The 21,645-nt window shown below is 36.7% G+C and overlaps 1 protein-coding gene across 1 annotated transcript; it reads right to left on the minus strand.

Annotated features, from left to right (window-relative positions):
- Nucleotides 1–2,712: 2,712 nt before the first annotated feature.
- On the minus strand, nucleotides 2,713–21,297 carry LOC128031644 (protein kinase C iota type). The gene is made up of 18 exons (XM_052619957.1): nucleotides 20,938–21,297; nucleotides 18,080–18,201; nucleotides 15,546–15,635; nucleotides 14,371–14,421; nucleotides 14,177–14,262; nucleotides 13,917–14,054; nucleotides 13,584–13,641; nucleotides 11,680–11,735; nucleotides 10,184–10,360; nucleotides 9,332–9,429; nucleotides 9,010–9,096; nucleotides 8,721–8,856; nucleotides 7,636–7,723; nucleotides 7,313–7,438; nucleotides 7,149–7,228; nucleotides 6,851–6,940; nucleotides 4,624–4,739; nucleotides 2,713–4,323 (listed from the first exon to the last, which is right to left on the minus strand). Exons 1-18 carry the CDS (start codon nucleotides 21,015–21,017, stop codon nucleotides 4,236–4,238), a joined length of 1,767 nt encoding a protein of 588 aa, XP_052475917.1. The 5' UTR covers nucleotides 21,018–21,297; the 3' UTR covers nucleotides 2,713–4,235.
- Nucleotides 21,298–21,645: the final 348 nt, after the last annotated feature.

The following is a 21,645-nucleotide window of genomic DNA, read 5'->3' on the forward strand; positions in this document are numbered from 1 at the left end:
GATGGGGTGCCAGGATCACCCTTGGGTAGGTATCCATCTCTGTGTGAGCCATTTGTTAAGTGTCATTTAAATGTTAAACGGGAGAAGCAGAGCTATGAGGGTCTGAATTCAACAGCCCATTCACAAACACCAACTGTATCAACACTTTCAAAGGCTTCTCCACCACACTGACCCAGGTCATGTTCAAGCAGATTTGAATAGTTTTGATGTGCTTAGAGGTGTTGTGTTTTTGTTTAGACTGAATAATCACACAAAAGAACAAGCGGTTACATTGACACCCTCCTTGGAATATCTAACATTTTAAACATAAATAAAAACATTTATATACAAAACACCAAAAGTCTGATCTGAACCAGGAATAATATGCTTTTTAATATCATTATATTAATTTGGGTAATTAACATGGAATTTAAGAAATTATTTGTGACACAGCGATAAGCTCATGGATATGTAATTTTATTTAATAAAGATTTATACATACTTTTTGAATTGTTTCACAAAATAGAAATACTACAAACATTTTGTATTAAATAAATATAATACATATACATTTATAATGCATATATTTAGATGTTACTTGTCAACTGTACACATACATATTTCTTTTTAAATGTTTTACTAAATATAAATATATTTTTTAATGTTCTAAAATCTTTGAAAGCCACATTGACATTACTTTTCAAAAACCCACTTTTATTCCTGCTGTGATTTGAACATGACTAACATAATTTGCTTGTTAAATAGTATAAATGGTATAAAAGTATTAAAAAAAGTATAAAAGTTAAATGGATAAAACACATTTGAGATCAGTGTCACCGGCCATGTGTGAGGTTTGATCAGGGACTGTTTCAGTGGCGTTTTCACCATTTGGTGCAGATAGCAAGGTCAGCAGTTATATTATGAAAGCAGGTGGGCCCACACACACAGAGTGCTGTGCCTGAACTCCAAACAGTGCATTGATTTTTTTTCCAGAGGGTAATAACATCATCCCTGTATTGTGAGTAATTTAAACTATATATTGGTTATTACTCTTCAATAGCTGATAGTTCATTTAAAGCTTGACATAATGCTGTTTGCGTGCAGAAGAATGAAGGATAAAGAATGCCAGGAAAATGGATTAAGTTCTGATGGGCCACACAGTTAGTCAGGCAGCTGTCTTTATTACAGACTATGGGACTAAGCCCTAAGCACCCCCTGAGGACGTATAGCTTCAAGAAAATCTATATAGAAATGCATCATCAGACAGCAAGACAAACAAACGCTTATCGCCAGCACGACTGTTACAAGGTAGACTTGTGCTACCTGCTCTGAAAAGGAGTTTTGTGTTGTTGTTTAAACAGAAAATAACCTGGCTATAATACTTCCCTAAAGAATTATTCAGAATAGCAATGTTTTTTGTGTAAATACACTGTAAAAATGATTTTTCAAAGTTATAAATAAAACAATTAATACTACTTGTAGAGTAAGTTTTAGAAGAAAGTACTATTTCAGTATTTTTACTTAAATTTCACATTTAATTCAATATGTTACTTGAAGGGTTATTATAGTTAACTAAATCTAAAGGCACAAAAAAACTCACTTGAAATATAAAACATTTTAACTGAACTAAAATACATTTAGTTTTTCTAAAACAACTAGAACTGAACTGAAAATGAAAAAATCTATAAACATAAAAAAAAACAAATAAAAATGACACGCTAAACAAAACCAAAATGAAAACTAATTAAATTTACTAGCAATTTTTAAGAATGGACATTTTTTTCAGTGTACAAAGAAAACCAACAAGAGTTGGTGCTTCTAACAAAAATTGAATAATAAAATACGGAATATAAAGAAAATCATGCCAATAAAAGCTACAAATGACATTATTCAAAAAAAACACAGAGCCTCTATGTGCTCTCTACCGCTGATCAAGCAAGGTCACACATCTCTTCTTTATAGAGGGCAACCCTGCTCTTTCTTCCACAGGGAATCGTGTGACCTGCTCCGGTGAGAAAGAGGACACAGAGACAATGTCACAGAGCACAGTCTGGCACAGAAAAACATTCACACTCATCGTTCCACACGGATTTACAGTAATGGCCAAAGTCATACAAGGTGAGTTGTTCCACCGGTACTGTCAAAGCCAGATGCGTGAGATGAGGTCCTCAACCATCTGGCCAACAAGGTGCAGCTCCACACAGGCATGTTATACAGATGCTTATTTAAATCACAGGAAGTGGATTTAAATTTCTTACACTCTGAAATCAGATTATGTATGCATGGTGGCCACTAGTTCACATTACTGTATTACATTTTTAATATCATGTTTACATATTAGAAAGATTATTATTTAATGCAGACGGTTCAAGCCCAAAGGAAATTACAGCAGTGAAATGGTCTGACTTGGAATTTTTTGAGCTTAATTTGTTTAGTCTACAAATGCATATTATGTCTCTTATGAGATCAGTACTGATGTTAAATATGAAACAAGATATACTGTATACATAATAAACTAGCTCAAGATGACAAATGTTCACTTTCTTAATCATTCTTGATACTGCGGAGGTTAAAAAAAGTCTCTGTTTGTTTTATTGAACAGATGTTTCATCAAATAATAAAGTACACAAATGTTTTTAAGAACAATTATTAGTTCATGCAATCATTTTTGCACAGAGAACTCATTACAAGTGGTTAGATGTGAATTGTGTTACAACAAAACAAATTGAGAGATTTAGTTTAAAAAAGTGGTAGAGTTTATTCTAGTCAGTTGATAGTGTTTTTCCATGTGCATATTAATATACAGAATAAAAAAAAACATGTCCACTTAAGCCCTCTGATGCTTCTTTAAAGCATATTAGCACATTGTTTTTGTTTTTTTCTGGGAATGCATTGAGGGCTTTAAGTGATTCGATCATTTATAACGCCAGGTTGCTAACGAGTTCCTCACAGCTCAAAACCAGTGTGAACATCTGTGAAAATATCAGCGAGTTGATACATGCGTGATGAGGAATGAGAAAGGGTTATTCTGTGTATGAGTCGCTTGTGTTTAATTTCATCATTTGGTCATTATGGTCAAAGGTCCTTTCAAAAAACACATAAACAAACAAAAATGCATCCAGACATGATCTGTTTTCAAAGCGCTCCACCCAAAGAGCTCGGCGCCATTGATGGGATTGTGAAGGGTAAACACAACCCAGGACCCTTTACTACATCATGCATCTGATCTTTTCTGTGACGGTAACGAGAAACAATGAACTCACATCCATTGAAGCTCAATGTTAAGAAGTATATAAACTAAATATCATAACCAGAAAGGCAATGTATCACAAGTAACACGAAAAGCAAGAAACAAAAGAAGAAAAAGTGAGAAATACTTCATACATGCAGCAGCTGAAGAGTAAAAACATACTTTTACCTCATCAATACGGAGAGCACTGACAGGAACATACTCATTTTAGTGTCTTATTTTGGTCCTGTGTTGAAGAAAGCTGTTGTACTTTTCTCCCCCATTCCCCCTCTATACAGAAAACTTCTCCTTTCACAGTTTGTCAGTATTTACAACAGTTTTCATTAGTGTTCCCTGTTCCATTCTTACAAGTTTGATACCTACTTCAATCTACGACGAGGCCACATGCCCAATCATATTAAAACAACTTAAGGAAAACTCTTATTCAATATATTGTGCACATTCTATATAGATGACCGTAATCTTAAATAATAATAAAAAATAACAGTAAAACAAAGTATAAAGTTTTTCTTCCTTACACTACACTTTTTTTTCTGAGAGGCAGAACAGAAAATCTGAAAAAAAAGTCTTCAAAAATATCCCATGTGGTATATAGAGTTTAAAAATGGCTTACTATATATGCTCAATGGATTCTCTTTAATATATACAAATAAAATGTGTATCAGACATCATCCCCATAGGAGGTCCTGCGTACCATCACAGTCATTATTTCCTTTAGATTGCAGAGTGTTCAGTTACCCAAAACTGGCATGTCAACTACACTGGTCAACGCACAAAGGCACTGATAAATTTCATCAGTGCTGATTTACATGTCACAAAAATAAACAAGGAAAAATAGACTTAAGGTCTAGTGGTTACAAATGGCAGAAAGTGAAAGAAGTTTGGCAAAGTTAATGTCCCATCTGGTCCCAACAAAATGAAGTCAGGTTGCTGTTTCCTTTCTGATTGTTTGCGACCATGCAAGAAAAGGCAGAGATGATATGCAGGTAACAGAAACACAGGCCGTTCACACACACTCCTCCGCTGACATCAGCAGAGGGTTGATGTACTCAAAGCCTTCAAACTCAGACTGGTCGATCTTCTTTACAGCATCACTGGGAGGGAGACAAAGACACAATCAATCAGTCTTAACCGCTACATCACATTTAACTCACTACGGCTTTCAAATAGAGCCCAGGCTGTAAAACATCTTCCTGGAAAACAGGGATATATGGAAACTACGGAATCCTGTTCACAGAACTATAATGTGTCATCAGGGATCGTAAATGTAATGATACTTCCTGACAAAACCTGAATTCCTGTGGTAGGGATCTGAAGCAGATTAATGATGCCTGAGGTCTGATTCAGAAAGCTTGAGGCGTGACACAGACAGATACACATGAACAGACACTCACTCATCGTCAGGCGTGAGCTGAATGGGCTCATTGGTGAACTGGGCATCAAAGTTATCCAGCCCAAACTCGCCAGAGATGTTGGGCTTGAAAGGTGGAACCACTTGCTTCTGCTCCATCTGAGAAACAAGTAACAGGAGTCAAATAATGACTATGAAAATGTGTCAAAGTCTCACACCTCAGCATGCAGTGCTCATCTTAAAAAATATTAACCAGTAATTGCACATAGCAATATATATATATATTTCTTTAAGAACGAAAGAAAGGAACAAACAAACAGTAACCTTTTTATATTATTTAAAAAGCATTAAAAGGATACTCCACCCCAAAATGGCAATTTTGTCATTAATCACTTCCCTGTCGTTCTAAACCCGTAAAAGCTTTGTTCGTCTTCGGGACACAATTTAAGATATTTTGACTGGCAGGAATTGTAGGTGGGGGTGAGTGCATGTACAGTGCTCTCTCCACCTTTAATACCACGACTTAGGTGCCCTTGAGCAAGGCATCGAACCCCCAACTGTTCCACGGACGCCGCAGCATAAATGACTGCCCACTGCTCCGGGTGTGTATTCACAGTGTGTGTGTTCACTGCTCTGTGTGTGTGTGCGCACTTTGGATGGGTTAAATGCAGAGCATGAATTCTGAGTATGGGTCACCATACTTGGCTGAATGTCACTTCACTTTTACTTTTTTTTTTTAAATGTAACGTTATGATGCGACGAGAATACTTTTTGGAGAATACTCCAAAATGGTGCTATTGTTGAATGAATACAAATATAAAGTTGTTATTTTTGTTTTCTTTGTACAAAAAAAAAAAAAAAAAACGGTCCCACGGACTATTTTAATAATGTCTTTACTATCTTTCTGGGCCTTGAATGTGGTAGTTCTGCTTCTGTCTATGCAGGGTCAGAAAGCTCTCTTAAGATAAAATATCTTAATTTGTGTTCCGAAGATACAGGTTTGGAATGGCATAAGGGTGAGTAATTAATGACAGAAATTTTTTGGAACCTGTGATACTTTTTTCAGGATTCTCTGATGAACAAGAAGTTCAGCAATTATTAAAAATGGAACACTTTTGTAAGAATATACATCCATTAAAAAAGTTGGCATTTTTTTCTTGTTTCTTCAACAACAACAAAAAAAAAACACTGAAGAGCAATCTCAGCAAGGATTTAATATTATATTTAGGCAAACCGATCCTCTCCGGTGTTTGTTCAGTACTGCTATTAGTTTGGTCGTCTCTATGCTGTAAACTTAACAGGGCTGCAAGGTCAGGATCTGCTCTCCCTACAGGTCGACTCGGGCACTGCAGCCCGTCTGAGCAGAAAGTGTAATCCGAGCGCTTCAAACTGCCTGACCGCCACTTTGTGTGAGTGTGTGTGTTCACCCAGACCAAACAGGGACAAGAGGTCACTGTGTTCATCTGAGTCTTGTCTGCTGGTTTGACATTATTTAAACCTACCTCAAACATGATACAGTTCACTGTCAACCTCAGACCAGAAAAATCAATGATTTGACACCTTATCACCTTCATTAAATCAACATTCTTACACGTGTTCATGTCATGATACAACTACAACGATGAACCACCAAAAGGCTCACTTCTCGTCTGCTAGATTATTTACATTTTTTAGAAAGAAATCATAAAATGAATGTGAAAAAAAGTGGATTACCATTTAATAATTACGTAAATCAGGAAAAATAGAAACATTTAAAGGATGGTTTAGCAAAAAATTATAATTTTGTCATTTAGTGACACGTCATTTCAAACCCTTATGGTTTTGTGTCTATGTAAAGAAATTATACATAGTGCAGCTGTGTAATACATAAAAGTAAATAATGTAAATCAGTAATATATTACTTATTGATGATGATGATAATGACGATGATAATGTAAAGACCCACAAAATCATGCAGGAAACACAGGTGTGGAAAAAATACAGGGGATAAATTTTGACTAGATTTTAGGTGAACAATACTTTTAAAGCTGATTTTCCAGAAATGATACTTAAAGTGGTAATATTGCTGACATCAAATTACAAGAATGAGTAATCAAATGAATGGTTACTCAAGGTCATAAACAACACTAAATAGTTCTTCAGGATCCAGTAAGTCCTTTGTTTAGTTTCACTAGCGTCAGGCTACAGCGAATGACTAATGCTTCCGTTGTGTGCTCGAGTCAAAACATCCAATAAGTAAGCTAAAGGAAACAGAGATAGCGGTGACTCACAAGATCCCAGTCTACATTTCGGAAAAAAGGATGGGCCATGATGTCTGCAAAGCCTGTCTGAGGGTGACATCCGAGGCGTTCCTTTGGTTCCTACAAAAAAAGGGGAAAATAAATAAATAAATAAATAATTGAGAAGAAACGAGAGCAAAGACAAAAACAGATAAACAAAGAGAGTCGAGATATTAGAGTGAAAGAAAGGAGCAAAACAAAGGTGAGGAAGAAACAATGATTATGACAGCACTATAACAGGTTTATGTGACATAAGGACATTAGCATTGATCTGTCTGGTCTGCTTCACCTTGTTGAGGAATCCCTTCAGCACGCTAGCAGCTTTAACCGATAACGATCTGGGAATTCTGATCTGCTTCTCCAAAATTACTGCAAATGAGGGGCAGAAAAAAATGAATGGGATATACTGAGACATACAAAGCGTTTTTTGAAACATGCATGCTTGTCATGTACCTTGGAATAAATAATCTTCAGTGTTTTGGTCAGGGTTATCAGAGCTGCCGACTATGTCAAAGGGTGACCTCCCAGCCATCATCTCAAACATCAGGACGCCCAGTGCCCACCAGTCCACACTAAAACCTGTAAAGAAAACATGCACACACATAAATCCTGAGGCTCTGAAATGGGAAGCTTAACACTGACAAACTCAACTGGCAGAAAGTCATGAAGTAGACACTAATAACAATAAATGGATTAAGCCCTCTGTGTGCTAGTGCACATAATTTCCAACTGAAAGTCTTTGTGAAAAGGCTTGAGTGTGTGTGAATTGTGCTTACCGTAGTCTTCTCCTCTCAGAATCTCAGGTGCAATGTAATTGGGGGTTCCACAGAAAGTGCTGGTTGTGTCTCCTGGTCTCAGTCCCTCCTGTATAAGAGAGGAATATTGAAACCAAAAAAAAAATTCAGGCACAAAATATGACAAGTGATCTTTTTTTTTGGTTTGATGGCCAATGGCTATACCTTAGAGACCAAATACATGGAATTTAGATATATCACAATATTTACTATTAAAAGTAGTAAATAGCACATGCATCATTTCTTGTTTTATTTTACATATTATTTACTAAAAAAAAAAAAAAAAAAAAAAGTATCATCTGGAGAAAAAAAAATGCATTAAAAAAAAACAGACACACTTCATGATTAAGTAATCCTATTATAGTATTTTAAACAAATACAGGAACAGATAAAAACACATATTAAACTAAATTAAAAACTGTAACCAGCAGTGCACACAGTAATATGGTTTGTGTGAACAGGGAATTATTTTAAAGAGCAGGTAACATTTTTACATACAGTACACAGTGAATCTGAGATGAATATGACATAGAGGCAAACTTGATATCTCTTTGAATTCGCCAAAGTTTTAAAATCATTTTAAAAATTTTCCATAGAGTGTTGAAGGTAGTTGAAACCCACATGAGGCTTCAAGGATGTTGCTTGGTGCTTATTTACTTCAAGTCTAAAGAACTTACCCTCAGATCTCTGATATTCTGGTCAGCAGGTTTAATCAAAATGGAGTTTAACTCTTTCCCCGCTGTCTTTTTTTTATTTATTGTTTTTTTTAAGTTGCCAGTCCCCACCAGCATTTCTGATCATTTTCACAAAAGTTTAATGGCATCCAGAATATTTTGTTGTCTTAATATCTGAACATGCAGTTCTGCTTCTTCACCGTGTTTTAAGCCAGATGTTTAATATCTATTCAGAAGATGCGTAATAGCGCCTCCTACAATACACCAGTGAAAACACGGAAAGACAGACAATTCTGTCCATGGCGGGGAAGAGTTGACTCATAATGACAAAAAACTCCATCAAAAGCAGGGGTGGAGTTAATCAACTGAGACAACGAACATATTCAGACTAACCTTACACATGCCGTAATCAGTGAGTTTGATGTGTCCCTCTGACTCCAGCAAAACATTGTCCAGCTTCAGGTCCCTGTAAATGATTCCACGCTCATGGAGGTAGTTCAAGGCGAGACTGATCTCTGCTGAGTAAAACCTGCCAGCAGAAAGAACAAGAGAAACAGTTAATGATATCATTTGTGTTTCTGTTCCTGTGGTGTGTCATTCAGACTGAAGTCAATTCCAACCCTGCTCAGGCTGTTCATTAACAATGAACCATGTTACTGATAGACAGCTCACATCCTCATACCTGGCATGCTCTTCCGGAAGTTTTCTCTGTCGCTGCATGTGGAACATTAGATCACCTCCATTCACATATTCGATTACAAAGAATAGTCTGTGAAAGAAAAGCATTAAATAATCATCAGTCTTCACCAGACAAATAAAACAGTTCACACTAAACTGAAGGACTCAAAAATAAGAATGGCCTGAGGACCTATATACGAGCATTTTGGGGAGGAAGTTCATGGAACTGTCACTCTTATCTATTTAAAAAAAATGTTCAAGCCAGTTATTTGTTGTCACTGTCTTATACTTGTATGTTTGCATAAAAAGTGTGAGTACGGACAGACCTGCTCTCTGTCTGGAAGCATGAGTGAAGTCCCACCAGGAAGGGATGGTTGGAAGCCTGCTCAAACACATGCTTTTCTGTTTGAACCCAGTCAATATCCTGAAAAACAAGAAAGAGCAGATAAAACAAAAATCAATCTTCCATTCAAAAGCAGAGCATTCTTTCAGTCAGCAGGGGAAACATTTGGAAGGACATTCAGGACTGTATTGAGTAGAAACGCCTCACAAGGCTGAAATCTGATAAAGGTTTAAAAGACGGGGGCATCAGGTCTTCCCAAGGAGCTGCTCCTGGATGTGAGGAGACTCACAATGGATAGACATAGAGTGGAAAAACTAGGACCTTTCATTGACAGCCAGGTAAAAATATCTCAGACCATGAGACACGCTTAAAGAAGCACTGCAAGACCAGTAGAGCGCAGCTGGCATTATTGACAATCAGCTGCTGCTGTCAATTCATCACACAAGGCTTAAGTGCATCTAATCAACATTAAATGCCCACTTCATCAGCATCCATTCATCTGTACGTGTACTTTAACACATCCTGGAAAGATTAGACCCATTCGGGGCTCTATGCTTGTTTTATTCTGCCAGACTCAAATAGCTCAAATTATTGAGCTGTTCAGTAATTTAGTGTCAAACAATTTCAAGTTATGTAGCGTCAAAAACGCTTTCAACCTGGAGCATAGAGTTTGTTTGGTGGGCATGACAGCAGCTTCCTAAAGGTAGTCTGGGATGTGGTTCATTTGAACTTGGTACAGTTTGAAACTGTTATAAATGCAGTCTGACATAATTCATATAATGGCATATCAGTGGCAACTTTGAACTTTCCCATTGTATGAAATGTGAAATGTCACCTCATCATCATTAACCAGCTCCTTCTTCACCACCTTCATGGCGTAGATGCGGTCTGTCTTTTTGAGACGCACCAGCAGTACTTTGGCGTAGCTGCCCCTGCCGATCACTCTGAGCAGGTCGAAGTCTATTAGCCCCAAACTGGACACAGTCTTCCCGGAGTCCCGACTGCCCACAGCCTGAGGGATGGACAAAGAGAATATTAAACCACCAACATCTTTTATTTATTTTTATTTATTTACTCATTGTGTGATGTAGCCAAATAGTGCAGTTATATGCCCCTAAAATTCCAGAAAAGAGGGCAAACAATGCCCCTGTATGGGTTTAGCTTTTTTTGTATTTTAATTTTTTTAAATATGACATAATTTAGCAAGATCATATGAGCAAGAGTGCCATTTTTTGCCCTGAATATCTGCACGACTGTAAATGTAATACTGGTTTTATACAATAGATAACAAGAACAAGAAGTTAATATGGTATTACATTTAAGACTACGTAGTGTCTGTTATTGCTCAATTTCACTGAAAGAATGTTTCAAACAAAGCCAAAGCAGAATGGTTATATGTCTTCAAGCAACACACAGCTGCTTTCTTGAATGTGAAAAGTTCTTGAAAGTTTGCTTTTTTCTTGAATCGGCGCTTTGAACGAATTGACTGAATGAATGACTTGCCGCCACCTACTGGCAGTTTTACTTTCATATTTAATTTCTTTATTAAGCTACTTTTTTGGTAATGTCTATGCTATGCTTTACTTATTTATCACAAAAAAAGTTTAAATAAAAACTTAAATGACCTTAAGGGGTAATTTCAGCCCAAATTGATGAGTTAATTTGCAATTGATTAAATTAATTAATCAGTACATCATGTAATCAATTAGATTAAAAATGTTAAATGCTTGACAGCCCTTATATCTATATAAATAATAAGTCTGTCTCTTCTCTCTGGTTGCATCTCTTGGTGCTCTTTCCTGACCTTTCCCTCTATTTTTCCTTTAAACTGCAGGATTTCACATTACTGCAACAGAGCTACAGGAACACGTGCCCTTAATCAGATGCTAATAACTCTGATACAAGGTTACTTTATAAGCTCCACTAAAGGAAATCAATACAGCCCGAATGAACCTTGTGCACACCCCCATCTCTTTCTCTGAGTGACAACTTCAGCCTGATCATCTATCGGAGAATGAACTGCTGAAAGCTCATCTAACCAAACAAAACGTTCATAATGGTCCCATTTACAGCTGGTACTAACATTAATTTTAATCAACAAGTGGAAATTGCTACATTGCATTTGTAGTGTAAATGCTGCCCTGGAGCATCTGGGATATCATTAAACATGCAAGTGACCGAAGACACCTTTTCAAATCCACATTATAAGCGACTTAAGCTCACAGTGCTTGTAGAGATGGAGTTCGTGAGAAGCAGCATTTACCACTTGCGAACGGATCAACTGACATGGATGTTAAAACCAGGAGTAAACAAGGCCAAAGCATGTCTTACCTCATGCTCCTCTCCCTCATGATTGATACTTTCCATTGAGTTCTTTTTGTCTAGAACTAGAAAACAACAAAGAGAAACAGGGAAAGTCATAACTCATTAATGTACTTACAAAAATCTAATTCACAAGCCTTAAACCAAACCAGGCACTTTGATTAATAAAGCACTTAGAAAAAACAAGGGGAAGGAAATGTATCTGACCAGCACTGTAACTAAAGCCACAAGTCTTTTTTGCATCATTAATTCCAACAAGCTCAATCTAGTGAGAAGACTGACGTCTGTAGGATGCTCTATGCATCAATCTGTTTCAGTGCAGACACACGCCTAATTACTAAAGGGAAACATTAGCCCATCCAGTCATTTAAAAACCCTCAAGATGATAATCAGTGACATCAATGAGTCACTATAGATCTTAGTCAATCAATTTAGTGACTTAATGTATACAATTAACACCTCTGTCGACTTTGCTAACAAAACACATGGCAAGTTTATCTGCTTGACTTTGGATGTCTGCAAATGAATCTGTGGGCAGTGTTTATGTAGTTATTCAGGACCTCTTGTTTGAGATTATTATGGAAATCAGGGAATTTTTTTCAATTCAGGTTCATATTTATAATAATATAATATTTAATAATATTTATGTTCTGGCAAAAAAAACAAAAGAAAACCCTGAAATTCTGATTATTTTGTGACCCCAGGCAGAATCATTTAATCTCATATGGAAAGCCTTAAAATCATTAAAAAAAATAAATAATAAATTGCAAGTTTAACTGAAAATCTCAAAAGTGTATTTACTCCAGAAAATTGATAGTATTAGTGTGCTATTCAAGCACAAAGTAGTAAGGAAAATGTATATTGTTTGATATAGATGAGAGTCTATAGTACCTTGTAGGACTGGGCGGGATATTGTGTTTGTATGATATATCAATATTTTCGCTATAAGTGATTCGATATGAGACAATACCATTAATATCAGTATACAGTTTGATATGAGCACATCTGAAAATACAGCGGAAAATACAGAGGAAACAGACTGAGCTGCTGTGGAGAAAGTGCATAATCCAATTTGTTCTACAACATGTGAGGCCTTTAACATATTAAGGCCTTTAAAAACTGGTAAGACATAGTTTATAGTCTTTTATTCGCATATTAGTTTAAGCCCGTCATATGCTCTGACAGAAAGGCAGCGTGTGTCGCTGACAGAGACACTAGGCTACTCGCACGGTTTATTGTGTTTGAGATATGCGGTCTTCCTGAACGCATAATTTACATTTTACAGGTATATTCTCAATCTGTAAATGTTAGAAAGCCATGGAAATATTTTCAAGTTTCTGTCAGAAGTGCATGAGCCTTCTGCTTTGAGATTGTCCGCTAAACTTCACAGACTTCAGTGAACGTGCGCCAAACTGACAGAGCTTAATTAAATAAGAACGCAATAATTCTGACTAAAATATCCATTACACTGAAATATTTGTAGTTGGACAACAAATGTGACATGTAGAATCTTAAACCTACAAGTAAGTCTACTTTTATTATAGCACCGACTGTAAAGTGACTGTAATCGGGTAATCAAAATAGCCTAACACAACTCTGCTTTTGTTCTTATTTATTTAAATTTTTAGTTTAATGAATTTAATTTCTGATTTAAAACCTTATTTTTCTTTTTAGATTGCATTGTTACAATGTTTTGCACATAATATAAAGTCTTACATGGTTACATTCATGTTATTTGTTTTCGTAGCCTTTAAAATGAATTGTTTTGTTGGAAAAAATTGGGTGTTAAGTGAAATACAGCTTTTTCAATCCAAATACAAAAAACGAAAATACAGAGACATATACAGTATATAGCAAATCGGCCAAAAAATACAGAGATATGAATTTTTGTCCATATCGCCTAACCCTAGTACCTTGATCAGCATGCTCTGATGGAGTGGACCCTGGATCTATTCTTCCAATCATCGGGTCCTACAAAAATATTAAGAAGGTCAAATATAAAGACATATTAAAATTCATAGTGTTATTAGCAAAAATTGCATGTCTAGCATGTAGGTCTACAGACACTCTAAAAACTAAACATCCAAAGTTTCCCATCCCTTGCAAGCTCATTTATTATGTAGCTGGCATATTTGGTAATACTTTCAGCTACCAACAAGTCTAATGGCTAATCTACTTTATATTTAAACTGATTTTACAGAAAACGTGAAAGAAGCATGCAGATTCCATGTGGACTAATATCTCACCTGTATTACCTGTCTACCACACTCCACTGTGACCAATTTATGGCATTTCTTATGGACCAGCAGTTTACAGTTTATGCACTTGTATCCCTGCCTTCCCAGGCCCCAGATACGATCTGTGCAGATGGCACAATGAGCACGCTGAACACAACAGAAAAAACAGGAACATGAACATTAAACTTTATTGAAGGCATGTGCTTATAATTCAGACAAATTAAGTTACATAGCAGGGTTTCCGAAATAAAAAAAGAGCATGTCTGTACCCTGTTAAAACGTTTGGCCTGAAATCCATGTCCGTTGGCATAGTAGAGTTTTCTCCAGCGTCGAGCTCCACGACGGTATATGGACTCTGAGTACAACATTAAGGCATTAATTAAATCTACTAAGTACTATTATTATAACCCAATGCAAAAAAAAAAAACATTATGATCTAAATGACCATTACAAAAACACATACTGTCTTCTCCAGGACAAGGCATGCCAGGCTTCTCAGGGACACATGGAAACACTGTGGAGAGAGAGAGACTGTGAAATAAAGCACTGACAAACATTTCAAGAACGACCTCTCTGTGACCTCTCCTCATCTGACAGCGGATAAGGACTTTGGGGTCAAGAAACAGAGTCTGTCCAGGCCTGCAAGGTCAGCTGGTGTGGAGAGTGGATATTGACGGACAGTCGGTTGGGGTCTTTTTCTGAAAGCCCTTGTGGCCAGACGTCTCCTCCTCAGCATGACTAATTAACTCACACCGCAGGCAGAACAATGCATCTCTGTCAATCATGGCCTTAATCCCATCTCTCCTGTCCACTAATGATCTAAGGACCTGTATAATGCTGTAGGGTGTGTTATAAATAAATGAATGCATATACCCAAGCCAGAACATCAAAATGTGAAGCTCGGTCTCGTTAAAAGATTTATTTTAGGCATTTTTCCTTTTATTTTGAAAGGACAGTGAAAGGACATGAAGTGAAGTGGGAGAGAGAGAGAGTGGGGGACATGACTGGGAAAGGTCCTCTGCTGCTCTGAGAGTTCATGTCTCAGGCATTTCACTATAAAAACTATTTTCAGATAAACACAGAACCCCATCAAAATAAAAGTTAGGTAAAACTTAAAGAAATCAATCATAGAAATATATATTATTATTGTACAGCAGAATGTATTCATATTTCAAAAAAAATTTCCCCAAGGAATATCACAATTTTTCATCCATGTTTTAATTTAAACATGAAATCTTTGTTGTGCAGCACTCTGGACTCCACTCAATTAGGAATTGTTCAAATTTAATTAAAATTAAAAATTATTTTTTAAATATACATTTCGTTATGATTGTTTTTGATAATACATTTGTATTAAATAAAAAGTATTTTTATTTAATACAAATGTACAATTATAATGAATTATAATGAATTTTTATATCATTAAGTTTTAGGAATTCCATTGATAATACATATTTCTTCCTTATAAAATTTTATTAAACAAAAAAAAAAATGAAAACAGAAATCCCAAATTGTCACTTTTTTACGCCACATCTGCTTAATTAAGTCTGTCATAATTTTTTCAAGAATCTATAGACCTACACAGAGTCCAAAAGCATATGTAGCCCACCCCACATCAAAAGCCAAATCCCAGCATACCGTGAATAATAAGCTCCGAGTCTTTGTTGAGTTCATATAGACGTAAGGCCTCCTCCAACTCCAGCTGAGAAGAAACGGTGCATGGATCCCCTGCAATGACAAGCACAGTGAACCCTTGTGAGAAAATGCTACCAAAGACATCAGCATAAGCGACATATCTGACACTGCAAAGAGAAAGTGAGAGAAATAAAGTAGGAGTGTGATCATACGAATATTGAGAGAGCATAAAGTTAAAATCTATTCGTTTTTCAGCATGAACTAGTAACAGGGTCTGTGGTGTTGTCCGAAGTTGACGTCAATCCTGTTGTTATCTAAAGAGCAGCCTGTGGCACCAACAGTCTCTGATTGTGTAGACACTCGGCTCTGAATCAGACATCACAGCAGAGGCGATGAGTGACGGCAGGCATCGATGCCAAGGCTTGTGCAGACAGACGTGATTAAATCCTCTTCATGACGACCCTCTCAGATCAGCTAGATGCTAATGAGCAGCGTGACTCTGGGATCAGCGTGGAATGGTGAAGATTTTAGTATTTAAATGAACGTTCCTCTCCGTTTCCCATCTCACATGACTAATACAGCAGTTAATCATCGCACACAGTCAATCTTTCCAGAGTTAAGCCTGCTCCCTGCTGTGCGCTGCACAGAGATTCACTTTATTCCTCATGTAAAATCCATCCATTTTATTTTTGCTAGAGGAGTCCAGGGTAATTTTGAGACTCTAATGCAATCTACTAAAAGTGGGTTTATTTGTAATATATAAAATGCTAGTGCAAATGAAGCAGACATTTTAGCAGAATGGCACAGGGAAGCTTGTTGATACGGTGAAAGTTAGAGGAATGAGGCCACATTTAAACCTGGTATTAGCATCTGTCTCAGGTGGACAGCACTAAATATAAGTTCAAACAGAGTCCAAAACATTTTTTGTGATCACATTAAAACCCCAAATGGAGGTAGTCAGAAATGAAAGTGAACATACTGCATTTATAATGTAAATTGAGCGGTGACGGTATGGGATGTTTTCTTACTGTGGTAAAGAAACAACAACTCACAAGTTTTAACAACCTGTTTAACAACCTTAGAAAGCTGCAGAAAGAACAAGCCAAGCTCAACATGCCCCAGCATTGCTTAGTGGATATAAATGCACTTGTCCAAATTTTATTAAAAGTGTGAATAATATTATTTAACTATTAATTAGGCTACATTTATAATAAATAGACATTTACAATAACTAGAGCCTGACTGATATGGGTTTTTTGGGGGCCAATACTAATATATTAGGGAGTTTAAAAAAAAAACAATATCGACATATCGGCCGATATTGTGTAGGCTATATTATAGTACAGTATAGTCAAAAGTTTGGACACACTTCCCATTTGTGTCCAAACTTTTGACTGGTACTGTATTTACAATACAGTATATAGACTACATAAACAGAATATCATATATACACAAGTGTGGTGATCAAATAGACTGGAGGCAAGGTATTTAACAATTTAACAATAAACTTTATTATTCAAAATGAGGCTGACATGAGTGCACTTAACAGTAAACTTCACTCATTATAAATAACTTAGAAAAACAAAAATAGAGCAAAATATTTATAACTTGAATTAAGAAATTAAACAAGGTAACTGTGTAAGGCAAGCAAGCTACTGCTAAAACCAACAGAGGCAGGTTTATGCAGGAAGCACAGCTTTTCAGTTATGACTAGATACCGCAATTCCGTCCATGTTTTCTGCATCGTGGAAATCATAGGGCCCTACTAATGTAGAAAACGAATATGATAAGCTCATTGTGAGAATAAAAGATGGGGACATTGTTGTTTATTTAGGCCTACTTCGCATTGAGTCTCTCCAACTAGGTGACAACATAGGGTTAAATCACCATTCAACAGACTCAAGCTACCACTGCACTGCCATCTGCTGCACTGCAGAAAGAAAATATCTGCAAACCATATATTGGTCGGGCTCTAATAATAACAACCTTTTAACCTTTTTTAAAGTGCAACTTAAAAGAGGCTTTTTTTCTGATTTGGGTTCTTCAAAGTGCAACATATAAAGGGAACATCAAAGCCATTGCCTGTACAAGGATATATTCCGCACCCACCCATTCCGGGTGTATATTGACTCTTTGTTCACCTGCTGTCCCCAACCACTCCCGCTAAATGTAGATTTAGTTTCCAGAATCTCACATTTAAATTTCCACTAATGTAAGAGAGAGAGATAAAAACAGCATCTGTCATTTAAAATTATAAGCAAAATATGAACAAAATCATTCACCCCGCAAATAAAAAACATGACGCAGAAAGCACTGGTCCGTGCGTGCAGCATGTGCATAACAGTCTTGCAAGAAGCATCATGTGACATTTTAATTCTTGTGTACTCTCAAGAGGTCACAGAAGATGCATGTGAATACCAGGTGTAAATGGAAATTTTCTCAGTTGACTGCTTGCAATTGGATCACCAGGGACAGATGTTAATACCAGCTGTAAATAAGGCCAAAGAGGTTAAAGAAACACAAATGAAATGACAAACCTTCTTCATCAATCCATTTCATGGTGAAGAGCTGGTCATTGTCCATGGAGCACATGTCCCGCACCTCATTGCACAGCCCCTCATAGGAGATGGAGGGATCAAAATGTGTGATCATGATGTCCCTAAAACAGAAAAATTAGACTTTCATTAACAATTTATTCCAATAATATTCTTTATTTTATTTAAGCTGATCATAAATGTGGGGAGACATTATGTATATTTGTGTAACTCTAAATAAATTACTCAAAACACTATGTGTCTTTTTAAAACCAAAAGAAAAATACAGTACAACAGGGAGTATCATACGGTTTGTTTGTGGGAAGTTGTATTATTAGTGCATTCCCAAAGTAGGAGGCACGCTAGCAGCTTTCTTCCCTCTGTTGACTATTGTGTTCACACTGTTTTGGTTAATTACTGACAGCAGGGGAGTCCTTCCTGTCTACGAGCCAATGCGCTGACCCACACATGCCTTCATGTGGCCACTGAGACTGGTGGGAGTGCACACACCACCTCATGACAAAGAAAAACACTGGTGTTATCTGATCCTGGATCAGATGAAAAAGCTGCTGTATGAATGTTAAAGGGCAGCTCTGTGCTTTCTGTCATGCATATCTCAGACATTCTATAAGCTCTGCGCTAGTGAACTGTGCTTTAGTTAATATTTACAGTAGGATAAACGTCATCTTATTGTAGCCTCTTGCAAACTGTATAAAATTATTCTGCCATATAATTGACACTGTACCCTTTATCTTAGCATGAACAGACAAGAGCTCAGCATCACTGAAAGGAGGTGGTGAAGACACATTCCTCCGTAGAGCATAATGAACATACTCTCATCATGCTATCAAATAGGACTTACATGAACCTCAAAAACACAATGTAGAGAGTGTGATAATGTATAAGATAAATAAAATAAATCAGGATACTAGATGAGGTAAAACAAAACCTGTGTAAGAGTTGGCATTCTGTTGTTGTTTTTTAATCCTAAATTTTGATAAGAAATGTTGCTGCTGAGGATAACAGTTTTTAATAATCCTGATTTCTTTTTTTTTAAATAATAATAACAGTTTAACCAGTATAACACCACCCTATTACAGAAGAAAGACAGTCATACAAGTTTGGAATGACATGAGGATGGGTAAACAAAGTTCAGTTTTAGTTTTAAGGCAGATGACCATGACATCAGATAGAGACATAAAGCCATAAAGTAACATCTCTACTGTATTTAACATCCAATAAATCAGAATCAAATCACCTTAAATGCACGACCTACAACACATTAGAGTGAGCAAAAAAAACAAAAAAAAACAAACCAAAACAAAAAAGATGAGTGACAGAAAGAGAGCAATAAGTGAATAAGTACAAGAGAGAACAGAGTACAGAGAAAGAGGAGGAGGAAGAGAAAGGCTGTGAATTTCATCTTTGTCAGGCTTCAGGGGGTTTCAAACAGAAGATAAAAGTTGCAGGGAGTCTATTCAAGACTCTACTGCATTCAGACAGAAACCTGCCATTAAGGCCTCCACACACCAAAGGAAGAACCTCTAACTGCCTCCGTCACAGCCACAATAGAAGTTTATACAGAATAAGGGCACTGAAACTGGTTCAAAGATTGGCTAAAATGACCCACTGAAAAACGAAAGAAACCAAAGGGAACACACATACAGGGACAAATGTTGGGTTTTAAAAGTGTCCACACCCAGGAATTCTGTGCTACTATTTTTATAAGGCAGGAACCATCAATTCATGCTCTCCACAGAGCTCTTCTTTAAAGCCAAATCAAAATCAGCTTCACTGAAACAGATTTCAAAAACAAAGGATGGTACTGCGGGATGATAGGTTTCTTTGAAGATGTTTAAGATTACTGTGGCCAGTTCAGAGACACTAATTGGCGATGGACCTGTCACTTCCCTATAGTGATACTGTGATTGTAGCAGCAGTATTAATAATAATAATTATGATGACCCCTATTACTATTATTATTATCACCATTATGAGCAACTGACTGAAACTGATTGAATCATCAAGACAGCTGCACACATACAATAGTGCTCATGGGGAGTGTGAACAGATCTGTCTCCAACAGGTCTGGCAGAAGATACTTGTCATACAAGTTTTTCAAGTGCATAACAAGCACACCCGTCATCATGGACGGAAATCTGATTGAAAATCAGTTATCCATAAATGTGCTCCTTTAGGGACATAAAAGTATTTTACAGCAACCCAAGAATTGTTCCGTAAACAGTAAGAGGAACAGGAAACAAATTTACAGGTTGGTATGTCCCATTCTGATAACAATTCACTAATGTACTCGTTTAGAAATAAATAGTACAAATAATATAATGATCTAAATATTGTGTGGTGTTTGTATAAATAATTTAATGAATTTCATTACAGGCACGTTACTTTAGATTCCCCTTAATTACACTACACTGTTATTTAGAACCACCTAAATGTGAAACAGAGAACGCAGATGTTATAATAAACAGGCAGACAGCTAGCTCCATGACAGGCGCAGCTCTGAAAACATCATCACATCATAAGCCTTAATTATCTTAACTCACACACAGTACACAAACATAACTATGTTTAAGTGAACTATTATGAACTATTATTAACTATTATACGAAAAGAAAACCAACTGAAGAGGAATAAATGAAAAAAAAAAACGTCTGTTTTACTGGAGTTGGTTTCACTTGACTACTTCATCAGTTTTGTTTTGGGCTTTGCTAACATTGCCTACAAGCTAGCTAATCATACATTTGTGTATATCCCGAAACCACACAATTAAGAGGTCAAGATAAGATTGAAAGTGTATCGAAACATCTATAAAAGACAGTGCTGGCTCACTGGCTACTCACCCTCTGTAATAAGCTTTTACCCGGACCTGGTGCGCGTTTTCTCCGGGGTGGGACATGGTACTGTCCCGCAGCGTGGGCATTATGAAGTCTCCGTAACGTTACTCCGGCTAGCGAGCTAACTTGGCTAATGATGCTATCCCGATGTCGTCCAACGGGAGAGAAAACAACAACAACCGGAATTAGAAAACTGGACTTATACTTTGGTCCAAAACAGTGTTGACCCCGGTAGTATAATGGGCCTGTCTGAAATATTATTATTCAAGCTCTGACAGAAATTATTAGGACTAGTAAAACTTCAGTGGCTGACGGGAAACACTCCCTTCTCTTCTCTCGCTCAAGCCTCGAGACGGAATGATCCAAACACCGGAATGCAGAAGGGGGGGATTAGGAGGATTTCCAAAAAAAAAAAAAACATTACACATTATTAGTTACTGTTCGTATCAGAAAAAAAATTTATTTGTCTAGTCAGTTTGGAGAAAGTGAAAATATTAAACGTCTTCTATATGATTAATATACGGCGTATGTTTATCATGTTTAAATGAATCCGGTTGGATGGAAGCGTCCGGTGGCATTCCGATTACATACTGTACAGACTCAGAAGAGGTGGGGAAGAGCAGCCAAGGAAGTAGTTCGCATCCTATTTTTAATTCACAGAACAAAAACCTACAATATTTTATCAAGAAGCAATAAAAAAAAGGAAAAAGGGGG

The sequence above is a fragment of the Carassius gibelio genome, chromosome A2 (assembly GCF_023724105.1).
Source record: "Carassius gibelio isolate Cgi1373 ecotype wild population from Czech Republic chromosome A2, carGib1.2-hapl.c, whole genome shotgun sequence".
Lineage (NCBI taxonomy): Eukaryota > Metazoa > Chordata > Actinopteri > Cypriniformes > Cyprinidae > Carassius > Carassius gibelio.

Excerpts from the sequence above, each read along its gene's own strand:
- LOC128031644 (XM_052619957.1), bottom strand. The coding sequence starts at position 21,017 with ATGCCCACGCTGCGGGACAGTACCATGTCCCACCCCGGAGAAAACGCG. Across the intron at positions 9,097-9,331 it reads TGCTTCCAGACAGAGAGCAG|ACTATTCTTTGTAATCGAAT; the intron begins GTCTGTCCGTAC and ends TTTCTTTCACAG. Across the intron at positions 4,324-4,623 it reads CAGCTCACGCCTGACGATGA|TGATGCTGTAAAGAAGATCG; the intron begins GTGAGTGTCTGT and ends TCTCCCTCCCAG.